Below are 13,085 nucleotides of genomic sequence, written 5' to 3' on the forward strand. Positions count from 1 at the left end.
TACAAGCGAACGCTTTAACCTCTAAACTACCCCATCACTCCGCTTTAGAGCACTGGGTAATCTTTTCAGTCAAAACTGCTTGTTCATCACACAAAACCTCACGCATTGTTATTTATATTCGCCCACAGCAATGCTCAAGCTTCAAGCTGCGGTCATCATTAATACATTCGCCTCTCTCCGTCACTGGTTAGGCCTTTAATGCGTGTAGGTGTATAATTTTTCAATTATACAAGTATTAGAGTGAGCGAGACGAAGAGCACAGCGCGAGTTTTCTTTTACGCTGCTTTTGCCAATATTAGGGCATTTTAACGGTGGGGACACCAGAAATGGGATCCACACATTGTACCGATGTGGGGAATCCAACTTTGGTGTTCGGCGTGACGAGCCAACGCCTCGAACACATGACTACACTACTTTACCCCACAACATGTACTTGTATTAGATGTGTAATTTTTCAGTGTTTCCTTTAATGGACTATCTGCTCCTCAGTAACCCGTGCCAGACTGACTGACGTGGCTGATATATGGCATCGTGTCGACCGATGCTAACTAATGACGTCAATCACTGAATTATCTGGCCCAGGCTCGTTCATTTACAGACCGCGGTAGTACTTCTTGACAATTACTGTGAGTAGCCGGAAACAAATAGTAGGTTTAGTTGGGTTTTAAGCCGCTTTTAGGAATATTCAAGCAATGTCACCTCGGTAAACACCAGGAATCGGCGTCACGCAATGTACCCCTGTGGGGACTCGAACTTGGGTCTTCAGCGTGACGAGCGAATACTTTACCTACTGGGCAACCCTATCGCCCCTGCATCCAGTAGATCCAAAGAAGTGAGTGAGTAAGTTTAACGCTTCATTTAGCAACATCCTAGCAATATCACGACGTTGGAAAATCAGAAACGGGCTTCACACATTGCGCAAATTTTGAGAAATGGAATCCGGATCATCGGCGTGACGAGCGAACGCTTTCATAGGTAGGCTACCCACCGCACCCGTAAACCGATAAACAAACACTATATAAAAAACAACAACAGAGGCAAACTGCAAGCGATGTAGCTTGTTTACTGCCAGACAGGTGACACTACAGACTCAGGATAGGAAACCATGGTCTATGGGAGGTAACCCATGGTCAAAGGGAGATAACCTCGCAGACAGATGCTTCAGGTAAGATGGCGGGGCCTGGCATAAGGCAATGAACTCAGTAAATATAAAATTTATATCTTAAAATGATGGCTATTAAAATGTACAGTGAGTGAGTGAGTTAAAAGTTACGTTATAAACATAATGATTCATAAAAGAAGGCTAACCATTCAGATCATCTGTGTCTAAAAGTGTTGAACAAGATAAAAATTCAAACAACGTCTATTGTAAAATGATTAAAACCCAGAAAGTAAAGAGTCAGAATTAGAATACCCAGTAGTTCATGTTTCCCCTTATTATTTCTAAATCACAATTTTAGTTTCTCAACATAATTAGTTGTCAACTAAAAACCTTCTTCTAAATGTGTACTTGGTCAAATTTCTTTTCACTAATTAACAGCTTGTTTGGAATGATGTCAAATTCATTCCACATTACTCAAGATTCTTGAAACAAGATGCTGCCATTTCAATGAACCCCCTACTCCCAAAAGAAAGCCAATTTAAAATGTACATGTAATCCAGTGTGAAGAGAATATACACATGAAGTTATATCTCAAATTTTAAAGGTAATTGTGACATGGTGGCAGCGTACAACCATCATCACTTTAACCTGTACAATTTTTTTTTTTATCTCTGGTAATTTACTGAGAATGACTCAAAATATAACCTTCCTAATGGAAATTGTCAAAACCTCATTAAACATGTCCCCATCGACTTAAAGTGGCTGCTCAATATTAGGCGGAGACAAATAATTTTCAAATAGTTTGCCTTAACATCTGCCTATATGGGTGATATGACTGATATTACATGACTAGGTGTATTCCACCTAGTACATTCAAGTACATACATACATTGAAATCTGATTATTGACTTCCTGAAAATATAAATGCCAGTTTCCTTTGGCTGTTTTTTCCATATAGCACTTGGCATATTTGGATATGACATACTTTAACAGATATTCAAAGTTACTTTAATAATTTCAACATTGCACTGCCATTTACAAGACTAAACTCTTTACCTTTGTCAAAAGGGCTTCAGTAAACAAAACATAAATTGACAGAATTGTGGAATTATATTTTGGACGTATGGCTATATGCATACTTTAATGAAATTTTCTTTCACTTGAAAGACATGAGCCCAAAATAAGACCTGAATATCAGGACATATTACTGAGGTGTCATATTTGGAACATAAATCTAACTTGATGTATCAGCCAGTCTGTTGCTTTGATTCTATGACACTTTTATCAAAATCTACATCAAACTGAAACAGGTGGAGTAGATATTCTTGAGTAAGACACACATGCTCTAGGAAAGACCTCGGACTCCGTAAATCTGGAAATTTTAAGACATTGCAAAGACATAGCTTTCATTAAGAAACTGGAGAGACAGATATATGCCCTTTGTATATGCAAGACTCCAATTTATGGTGTGTTTTATCCAAGGATATTCTCCTCTAACTTTATCGTCATTTTAAGTCTGAGGTTAACAATTACCATGGCAACAAGAAAACATTGAACACGTCAGTATTCTTTGCTACTGTGGCTGTGGGAAGGAAAGAAATATGCCATAGATAGGAGTCTACCATACACTAGGAGTACAAAGAATTGCATTACTTGGGACTAAAATGTAAACCATTCACAATTCCACGCTTACAAAATAGTAAACTGATCATATTAGAATGACAAAAGAATATAACTTACATGCCAAATTAAGTAATTTTAACTGAAAATAATTCTTGAATGCTTTATTGTATGTTTCTGTTAAAAATGAACATAAAACAAGACCTTTTTGTCCAAATGTATGAGCGCATTTTCATTATGTGGCAGACCAAACAACCAAGGCATGTGAGAAAATACGATCACAAATGGTCAAATTTCGATTTCATCAGATTATATGCCTTGGGGTAGTCCACTTGACACAACCTAACAGGTCACCCTAGCCAAGCCCCATTCGAGAGAAAAAATTCTGTCATCAAATTTTAAAGTCGCTCCCCCCAATTGGTGTGAGAAAGGACAGATTGGGGTCACAGGTCAAGGACAGATTGTGGTCACAGGTCAAGGACAGATTGGGGGCGAAGGTGAAGCTACATGTAGCAGCAACTAGGTCACATGACGTGCCAGGTGTGGTACAATCCATACAAGTCTCGGACTGAGCAAAGACACTGGTAAACTTGATAGCTGTGCAGTTTAATGACTCTTGAGAGTTGTATTTATGTTTGAGAGTTATGATGATGTTCTGGCTATGGCCATCTTGATAATAATTTGATGTTGTTTCTCCTTGATGCAAATACCTGACATTAACATACCCTGTAATTTATTTAAAACACACTTCAACAAGTTACAAAACTCTTTCACTGAACCATCAATGACTATCAGAGCAAGGCTTACAGAGCCTTAACAGAAAGGGCAGCAATCAAGGGAAACAACTCCAAATGAACAGTTTCCTTCCTTGGGAGTACATCTTGATCAAACTCAGGGATGGTCTTAATTTTGAAATTCATATTTGCTCCATTTCTCTTTTAACATCATACTTTCATCTTCACAAATATAAAAAAAGTACCAAATACACAGTAGAACAAATGGATAGAGTAACATGTATGGATGTATTCATCCTGTCCAAGCTTGTGATGGCGTCCGCCCCTGGTCTTGGCGTAACGCGACAATGTTTATGCAAGTATGCGTGCTGATGGTCATGTTTCTCTGTCAACGATGTTGCATGACCTTGACCTGCTGCAGAGTGGCTGTGTATGAGGCTACGTTCCTAGCTACGACATTGGGAGACTATGTACAAGTACTAGGTAGACATCTTTAATCTCCGCATCACCCGAAATATTCAGCTCCAAGCTTGCAATCAATGACCAGTATGATATAACTTAAGACAGACAACTAATGTTGCAAGAAACAATTATTGCAAGAAACAACTGATTAATGAAATATTTTATGTTCATATTTAGTGAATGCTATAAAAATGTTATGCCAGGTTGAACTATGATGCTGACTGTTGCAAAGATATATCCCGTTTCATAGCCTTGAAGTGGGACAGAAGTGTCTGAACTCGTACTTCACAGATGCATCACATTCTTTACATTTACAGAAAATGAGATATTAAGGTGAATTTTAAGATTTATTCTCAAAAGGCAAGGAATGATCTCTGATTTTGGGATTTCAAAATCACAAATTGGATTATTAAAAACTTTCTGGGAAAAACAGAATCATGGCAAACTCAGACGAATCCTTGACAACAGAGACAGATGGATAAGTTAGAAAGATTTCACATCAAGCTTGGAACTGACTGCTTCATGGGAGCGCAGATCATCACAGTGATGTCTGCCTACAGCAATATATTGTTTGTCTGGCACCTACTTGGGCCCAACCTTTCAATCTTAAATAATAAATAGTCACATAATAGCATACTTCAGAACCAATTTACACATTCTGTTTGTATCAAGCATTATATACAAGCAGTCGAATGCTGGTCTTTCAAGATCGGGCATCTGAGACCGACTGGCATTCTTCAAACCCACACTTGCTGTCAAGAGCCTTTGTCTTCCTTGGAAGATAGGTTGCCCCGTTTCTTATATACACTATATACAATTATATTGGAGGAACCGAACCCAGTGGTGACTAGCTTATTTACGCTGTTCGGGACAAGTCGCAATCTGAAGGGTAAGTATGTGGGTAGAGCTTTAGCAGTCATTATCCTGCCCACACAAGAATATATACAATGAAAGTGTGTCCAGTTTATAAATGAATCAGTTGATTTGGCATTGGTCCGACATGTTTCTGCATGTCGGGAAAACGTTTGTTTTCATTCATAGCCTTTCTCCGACTGTGGTGAATGTCTTGTCGTAGGGATTCACCACTGGATAACACCACACTTGGAAAGCCTGATGCTGATCTGCGGAAACAATTCTACAAAATTTTGGCTGACACGTTTGTTGCATATGGGCACACTAAATGTCAGTATTGCCCGTCTTGGTGCTTGTTGGTAATGTAAGGGGTTTTCTAACAGTGTCACAGGATCTCTTTCTTGTTCAAGGCTAGCACAAGCCTGATCCGTCTGCTGGAGTCAGTGGTTGGATATCCAGTCAAGCCTGATCTGTCTGCTGGAGTCAGTGGTTGGATATCCAGTCAAGCCTGATCCATCTGCTGGAGTCAGTGGTCGGATATCCAGTCAAGTCTGATCTGTCTGTTGGAGTCTATGGTCATACATCCAGTCAAGCTTGATCTGATGTTGGAGTTCCTGGTCAGATAGCCAGTTAAGTGTTATCTGTCTGTTGGAGTCCATGGTTGGATATCAAGTCAAGTCTGACCTGTCTGTTGGAGTCCATTGTTGGATATCAATTTGAGCCTGATCTGTCTTTTGTACAGCCCACGGTTGGATATCCAGTTAAGCCTGATCTGTTTGTTCATGTCCGTGGTCGGATATCCAATCCAGCCTAATCTGTCTGTTGAGCCCACGGTCGGATATCCAGTCTAGCCTGATCTGTCTGCTGGAGTCAGTGGTTGGATATCCAGTCCAGCCTGATTTGTCTAATGGAGTCAGTAGTTATATATCAAGTCATGCCTGATCTTTTTGTTTGTGTCCGTGGTCGGATATCCAATCAAGCCTGATCTGTCTGCTGGAGTCAGTGGTCTGATATCTGTCAAGCCTGATTTGTCTAATGGAGTAATTGGTTGGATATCCAGTCAAGCCTGATCTGTTTGTTCGTGTCTGTGGTCAAATATCCAATCAAGCCTAATCTGTCTGTTGAGTCCATGTCGGATATCCTGTCAAGCCTGATCTGTCTATTGGCACAGAGGCACAAGCTTGTCAGGGAGTCTTTTACTCCCTTGTTATCAGAACCAGAACAGCACTGTTCTAGAAATTCCTGTGTTGCCATCAAGACCTATACAGCTCTTGTTCACTGCATCAGTCCACAGTCCTGGTTTATCGCATCAGTCCACAGCACTCTGTATATAAATCCAAGACATAAGGGAGCCCTGTCACTCAATGTAGGAGTTTTTGCAACAGCAAGATTCTCTATCCCTGCACCACCACTCATGGAGCCCGCTGTGAGTCACGATCCCAGAGAGGAGTGAACGCCACTCCTACAGATGGCACACTATACAAACACACCTAGTTCCTAGCCCGCCGTTAATGGCTAGCCACAGGGCTCTGTTGAACGCACACCCCAACCATAGGTGACTCTTCCCCCCTCTCCCCGGCACCTCCAGTCCGATTGTGCTGACCTGTTGGGTCATGACTGGTCAGTGATGTTGGAGCAGCTGTGGATGTTAAAGCATATGGGAAGGCTGAGGGAGGCCATCCTGCTTGTTGACCGAACTGTCCATACTGTCCTGGGGATGATGGGTACCCGGCCAGCTGCATGTTTACAGAGCCAAGCTGGGTGGCTTCTAGGCTGTTTCCGCTTGGATGATGATGAAGTGTGTGTACATTGCCGAGTTCACCTGAACCGGCAATGTTTGTAGCGGAAGACAATTCCGGTGGGGGCACGCCGCTGGGGGCGAAATTCGTGCGGGCACTGAAGCTACTTCTTTCTGGGTCAGAGTAGAGTGTTCCGAGCATTAGGTTCTGCTGGGACGTTCCGGTCGTCCCGCTGAGGATTGAGTGGCCAGACTGATGTAATGACGTGGTTGATGTCGACGATGAAGGTGAATGGTGATGATGCCGTTGATGTGAGTGGGAATGTGAATGCGACCCATTGCTATGGCGACCGTGGAGTTGGGATACCTCTGCACTGGTCCAGCTTGGCTGCTGTGCAAGTGGGTGATGGTGTGCAGCGTGGTGTGCAGTCGTCGTGACGACGGTCGGGCGGTGGTGAGGACTCTCACAATCCATAGTAGTGTAGCCGCTGCCTCCTCCTCCCCCTCCAGTGTGCGCCACCTGGTGGTGAGCTGCTGAGTGGGATGACTGCATGTGTAGATGTGGGTGGTGTTGATGGGTGGGGTCAGACCGCGCCCGACCACTTGACTGGCTCAAACTCACTGGAAAGGAGACACAATGTTTTAGATTATGATGTCGAACACACAACAAACTGACGGCACAACAATGAGAATAGTTCCTGATAAACAGTTTCATTTGTAAACACTGTAACCTCTGAATGAGATTATTCAAAACAGGTTTTTGGAAAATGATAATTTGGGCCCCAAAATACTAACATAAATAAAAAGCGGATCCAAATAAATCATATAAAAATAGACTACTTTTGGACTTAATTTTTTCAATCCAGAAATGTGTCCAAAATTAAAACGGGCTATTAGCCTTCAAATGTTAATCTTACATTTTGGTCATTATCCAGAAATCAACCTAAAGGGCAAAGAAATTAATCATCTGTCAAAATTTGTCATAACAATTTTTTAAATGTCTCACATAACTTAGCTGGAACATTTCACAATGGATAACACTTAAATATGGGGTCAAATGAAAGCATCAGTGTCAAATTTTGGAAATTATTTCGATGACTGTATCCATTTATTGTCTATTTATCAGGAACTTGTATGAAGGTAAAGAGAAGACTGGCGGCAACAGAACATAAGCATGAAGCAAAAAGGGAGAAGGAGTGACTTAAAATTCTCTAACTTGCTATAAACTCACCATAACAATATCAGATCATGAATGCCATTACTTTGTCATTTTCTTCTATTTTCCTGAAAGAATATTTTCAATAGTTTTCACCAGGCCAGATAAACCAAACAATATTCAAAAGTCAAGGTCGTAAAATTTGTTAGAAGTAATTATCATTTTGTTATAATTGTCAGAGAATTTGGTTTAAAAGGTTCTACGAAGGAATCAAAATACTGAGACATCAGAATGAAATGTGTTTACACAAAAAACTACAACTTAAAATAAATACATAGAAATGATGAGAACGAAATATTGGATGTGTTTGATGGAATGATCAACAGAAAGAAATGCAACTGCAGACAGTTTGGGTGACAGACGACAAATCTGAACAGGGTGTCACAGACGCAGCTCAATATCCTCACTTCCTTGTGGTGATGTGTATCAGCAAATGAATTGCATTGCAATATATTGGGAGCTTAAGTGTTTTTTCACAGTATATGCCTCTAATTCTCCATGTCAATCCTATTTTCCACATAAGTCCCTAAACATGTTATGGTTCTGACAGCAAACTCAACAGTAAGTCGAATAGACATGGATTCTATTTTCACTTTTATACAATTTATTTTAAAATTATAATTTAAATTATAAAGATAATCACAATAACTTCCTATATATTCTTCAAACAATATACCATGTTCAGAAAAGATATTGCAAAATGTATCATTTCAAAAGCATATTGCGAGATACCGGTAAGACCATGCAGCCCACCTAAATAGTGCTGGAGTAACTGAACAAAACAGCAGTTATCAAATTCATATTCTGTTCTTCTTGACTGCTGTTCTAATGATCTGAACTGTTCTCAATGATTGCTGTTGTAATGATTTCTACTTATCTTGATATGTGTCGATGAATATTGCATTTAATAAATTACTATAAATTTTCAACATATTTACTATATTTTGTCTTGTAGGCCATGAATTGTGTTGAATTTATTAATCAGAGTTGCATTTAATGAATTTACTGTATCTATTGATTTGTCTTGCATAAACAATTGATTTTATGATACTGTACTGCATTCATTTGTACTACATTTATTGATATCCACTGTAAAGGTTACTTCAGCAAAACGATAAACTCCACACAAACATTAGAAAACATGAATAAACACCAATTACAATATGGATCCTCTAAGACTTGCTGACTACAGGGAAAAATATTATTTCCAAATAACTGAAGGCATGCTTCAACGTCAGCGGAATTACTGGTCACTCACTGACGGAAATGACTCGTATTAAACCTTTTCTTATCGGAGTTTATGAGATATTAAAGCTGCCTTTGTGACAACGATCATCAAATTAATTTCAATCAACTGTATCAGCTGAAAGAGAAGCACATGCAGACACTATAATTCTAATCCTGCGATGAAAACAGGCTGGAATTTGAATTAAATTTGAATTTTCTCAAATAACCGATTAAAACACACAAGCTCTAAAATGAGCTTGATAACCGCTAGGTTCCTAGCCTACAGCCAACACAGTTCATACACCACGTGTCTTTCTCAAACACCTTGTAAATCTAGGAACACGAGAAAAAACAAAACAAATGACTTATTCCTTACTTTTCCATAAAAGCATAATTGTATAAATCTAAATACTAGTACCCAATAATGCCAGAACAAAAACATTTCTTAAAAATCTATACAATATTATGAAACAAACAAATTAGTTCAAAAAATATATTTAAAAATAATTCTTCTGCCGTAAATTGACATGTTCTACACTGTTACATGGGGAGCCATCATACTTAAGGCACTGCAGAGGCTGTGCAGAGTTGTGTCCCCTGGGCTGGCCAGAAACACATGCTGGTGGGTTTGTGGTTTGAAAACATGGAGATGCTGGTGGGTTTCCCCCGAGTGGTAAATGTCTGGGGCCTGCGTCACTCTTCATTCTTTCCTCGTACATCTAACTAACATGTTGTGACATGACATGAATTCAGATAAAAGCTATGTTAAACCAAATTCCTTCATGCAATGGGTCAAAACATACAGAAATATGATGCCCATATATACTTGATAATCAGAGATGGCAACAGTGAAATATACTTTTTGCAGAAAACTGTCATCACATGGAGGCTTCCATGACCACACTTCGCAACCAATTCAGAAATAAAATCTGAGGACAACTGCCATCACTGGATAATCTTTGATGAAGGAAAAAGGTTATAGCTAATTGGAAGATAATATAAAAGAGGAAGTGGTGTTTTGTCAAAGAGAGTAAAAACAGAATCTGTTGGAAAGAAGCCACCAGGTTAACCATCGGAAGTCAGTGAGTAAATGAGTGAGTTTTGGTATAACACTTTTTTTTAGCAATATTCCAGCAATATCATGGCAGGGGACACCAGGAATGGGCTTCACAATGCACCCATGTGGAGATATGAAACTGAGCGAACTCTTCAACCACCACCCCCTAATCAGGAAGACAATGGCTGTGTTGGAAACCACACTCCCTCTCTTCAAACCAAATACTAGGTACTAGGTAGTCATGGACAAAAACATGTGGTGAGACAATTATCAGCCAGATTTCAGTTCTAAACATTTATCTTTTCATTTTATCAAAGACACATTCCAAATGTTCTTAAAAATGCACCAACTGACCATAGGCAATTTAGAAATATAATTTAAATTGGTTGTGTTAGCTGTTCAGCTTTGAACCAAACATTCTTCATTTTTGACATAAACAGAGAGCCAGAGGAAGATTTTATGTAGTGGGCGTGCCAACCAGAATCACACAACACTGTTTGTAGTGGGTGTGGCACGTGGGCATGGCCTGTTGGAGAGGGTAGGGGAGGGCTAATCTAAATGTTAATGTTGTGATTGCAGATACTGAAGGAAACTGTATTTACATAATTGTCTATTGTATTCACATAACTGCCAACAGTATAAACATAGCGGTCAAGTGTACACTCAACAATGCCAAATGTATTCACATAACTACCAACTGAATTCACATAGCGGTCAAATGGATATTCACCAATGTCAACTGAATTCACATGACTGTCCACTGAATTTACACGACTGCCAACAGTATTCACATAACTGACAACAGCATTCACACAACTGTCAACTGTATGTAACTGTCCACAAGGCTGTCTACTGTGTTTACATAACAGTCCACGAGACTGTCACCTGAATTTATGTAACTGTCCACAAGACTGTCTACTGTGTTTACATGCCTGTTACAGTAATACAATCATATATTCACATGCCTGTAAAAACAATATTCAAGTAACTTCAGACATTACAAACAGGATGCGCTATTGGAGCAGTTCAACACTTTACTGGGCTGTTTTGTATCAATATTTTCCAAAACAGTGTGAGTGAGTTGAGTTTTATGCTGCTTTTATCAATATTAAAGCACAGGGGGGCACACCAGAAATGGACTTAACACATTGTATTTTTGTTTGCAATCAAACCCTGGTCAAACAAGTGAGTGCTTTTATCGCTCGGCTACCCTTACTTCCATAAACCAAATCATGGCATCTTGTGAACCACTGAAACTGGACAAGGCTAGAGGAAAACAGCATGATCACTATCCTTGCCATTGCAGGGTAGTAAAAGCACTAACAAACACATCTTCGATAGTCTGTTTGCAGTGAAGAAGTACTGAGGCATTCCAATGATGAAAGTAAAACAAAATAAAGCAAAATTAAGATCGTGAATCCTAATTTTACCTTGCCAATAGAAAATTTAAATCTCAGAATTTTATTCCACTTGGGATAAAAGTTGTTTAAGAAACAATCATTGTTTCAAATCGCTATTACTGGTTTGTTTTACAAGGGTGTATGCACATTAAATGAAGCACCGAAAACAAGGAGGGTTGTCTGGTGTGTTTGAAAGTTCATAGACACATATCAGGTTCTGGGGTACAATTTGACCTCTAAATGAAAACGAGGAAAAAGATGTAAAAGCAATAGCAACCCAACAACTGATATGAGGAATATTAACATACTGTAAGCAACAATGTCACGGAAGCATGTGAACATGTGGCGTCTCTCTCTCTCTCTCTCTCTCTCTCTCTCTCTCTCTCTCTCACTCACTCACTCACTCACTCACTCACTCACTCACTCACTCACTCACTCACTCACTCACACTCACACACACACACACACACACACACACACACACACACACACACACACACACACACACACACACACACTTATCCGTTTAGTCAGAAATGAATTCTAACAGTTGACATTATTTGTGTCAGTTAAGCCTAACAATATCTGTTGAATAAATGCAATATGAAAAATGTTAAGGGAAGGGGGGATAAAAAAAATGAGAAGAAGCATATATCAATGACCTCACCAAAGTATGAAAACCCAGTATATAAACCAGCTTTTAAAAAAATACAAAAACAGTCTGTCTCATGTTCTCTGCACACATTCCATGGACTGCCTTAATGTACCTCTATTTTTAGCTCATGTGCATAGCAAAGCTTGAAGCCAGCATGGTCTATTTATAGACTGCATGCATAAAGGACCTAGCCTGTTGGGGGCTGACGTTTATTGATTGTAATAGAAAACGATGGAGATGATGACGTAAGTGACAGTATCCAAGGAGAATCATGTACGTGCGTGTGCGAGTGTTTGTCGCACCTCTGTTACCAGGGGCAACCACACCTGCATCACTGGCATGAGGGGAGAGAGGGGAGAAAGAATGTATATGGTGCATATCCATGTTCTGCCCTTATTGCAGGTCAACTGCTCCTTAAAGCACTGTTCTCATACAATATATGTTGTGGTTTTTAGTTGACGTTATTGCTGCATTTTCAGTTGTTTTTTCAAAATGGGTAAAAAGGTTAATTTTAAGTAATCAATGTAGTTAAAATTTACATGTGTAAGAATGTGGTCTTTTCTTCCAAAAATGAGGAAAAGCTAAGGAATAACCAAGGTAAAACATCACTCAGTGTGTCTCTGACAACAACATACCATGATCATCTCTATTACACTGTTCGGAGGTTGGAGGAAGGAGAAGAGGTCTTCCTTGGGTTGCTTGGAAGATGGAGTGTTCATATATATATATATTGTCTATTGACTGTGGATGCAAACCTTAACATCAAATGGGCAAGAGCTGCAGGTAAGTTTCTGAGATCAGGGGTTGTGCAACATGTTTGTTGTGTTATGAAGATGATGACAAACCTAGTGATGGATGGAGTCAAATTGGCTTCAGTTTATGGTTGCTTCAGTTTAATTGAATGGTGGGGTGGGGTAGAGCGAGAGGTAAGTGGGAGGTGCCGAGAATAGCAAGTAAGTAAGTGTGTGAGTTGGTAATAGCAAAGGTCTAAGAGGGAGGTGCTGCGAAGAGCAAGGACTGTG

General features: G+C 39.6%; 1 protein-coding gene across 4 annotated transcripts in view; it reads right to left on the reverse strand.

Moving 5' to 3' along the window:
* Positions 1 to 1,043: 1,043 nt before the first annotated feature.
* Positions 1,044 to 13,085, reverse strand: part of LOC137287739 (dual specificity tyrosine-phosphorylation-regulated kinase 1A-like) — a 73,981-nt gene continuing 61,939 nt past the window's right edge. For 3 of the 4 annotated variants that reach the window (XM_067820144.1, XM_067820131.1, XM_067820137.1), the window contains exon 9: positions 1,044 to 7,129. In XM_067820144.1, the coding sequence (XP_067676245.1) occupies positions 6,279 to 7,129 (851 nt within the window). In that variant the 3' untranslated portion in view covers positions 1,044 to 6,278. Of the gene's footprint in view, positions 7,130 to 7,739; positions 7,793 to 13,085 lie in introns of all 4 variants that reach the window. The other variant, XM_067820150.1, reaches the window with a different exon arrangement.

This window comes from Haliotis asinina, chromosome 1 (assembly GCF_037392515.1).
Source record: "Haliotis asinina isolate JCU_RB_2024 chromosome 1, JCU_Hal_asi_v2, whole genome shotgun sequence".
In the NCBI taxonomy this organism is placed as follows: domain Eukaryota; kingdom Metazoa; phylum Mollusca; class Gastropoda; order Lepetellida; family Haliotidae; genus Haliotis; species Haliotis asinina.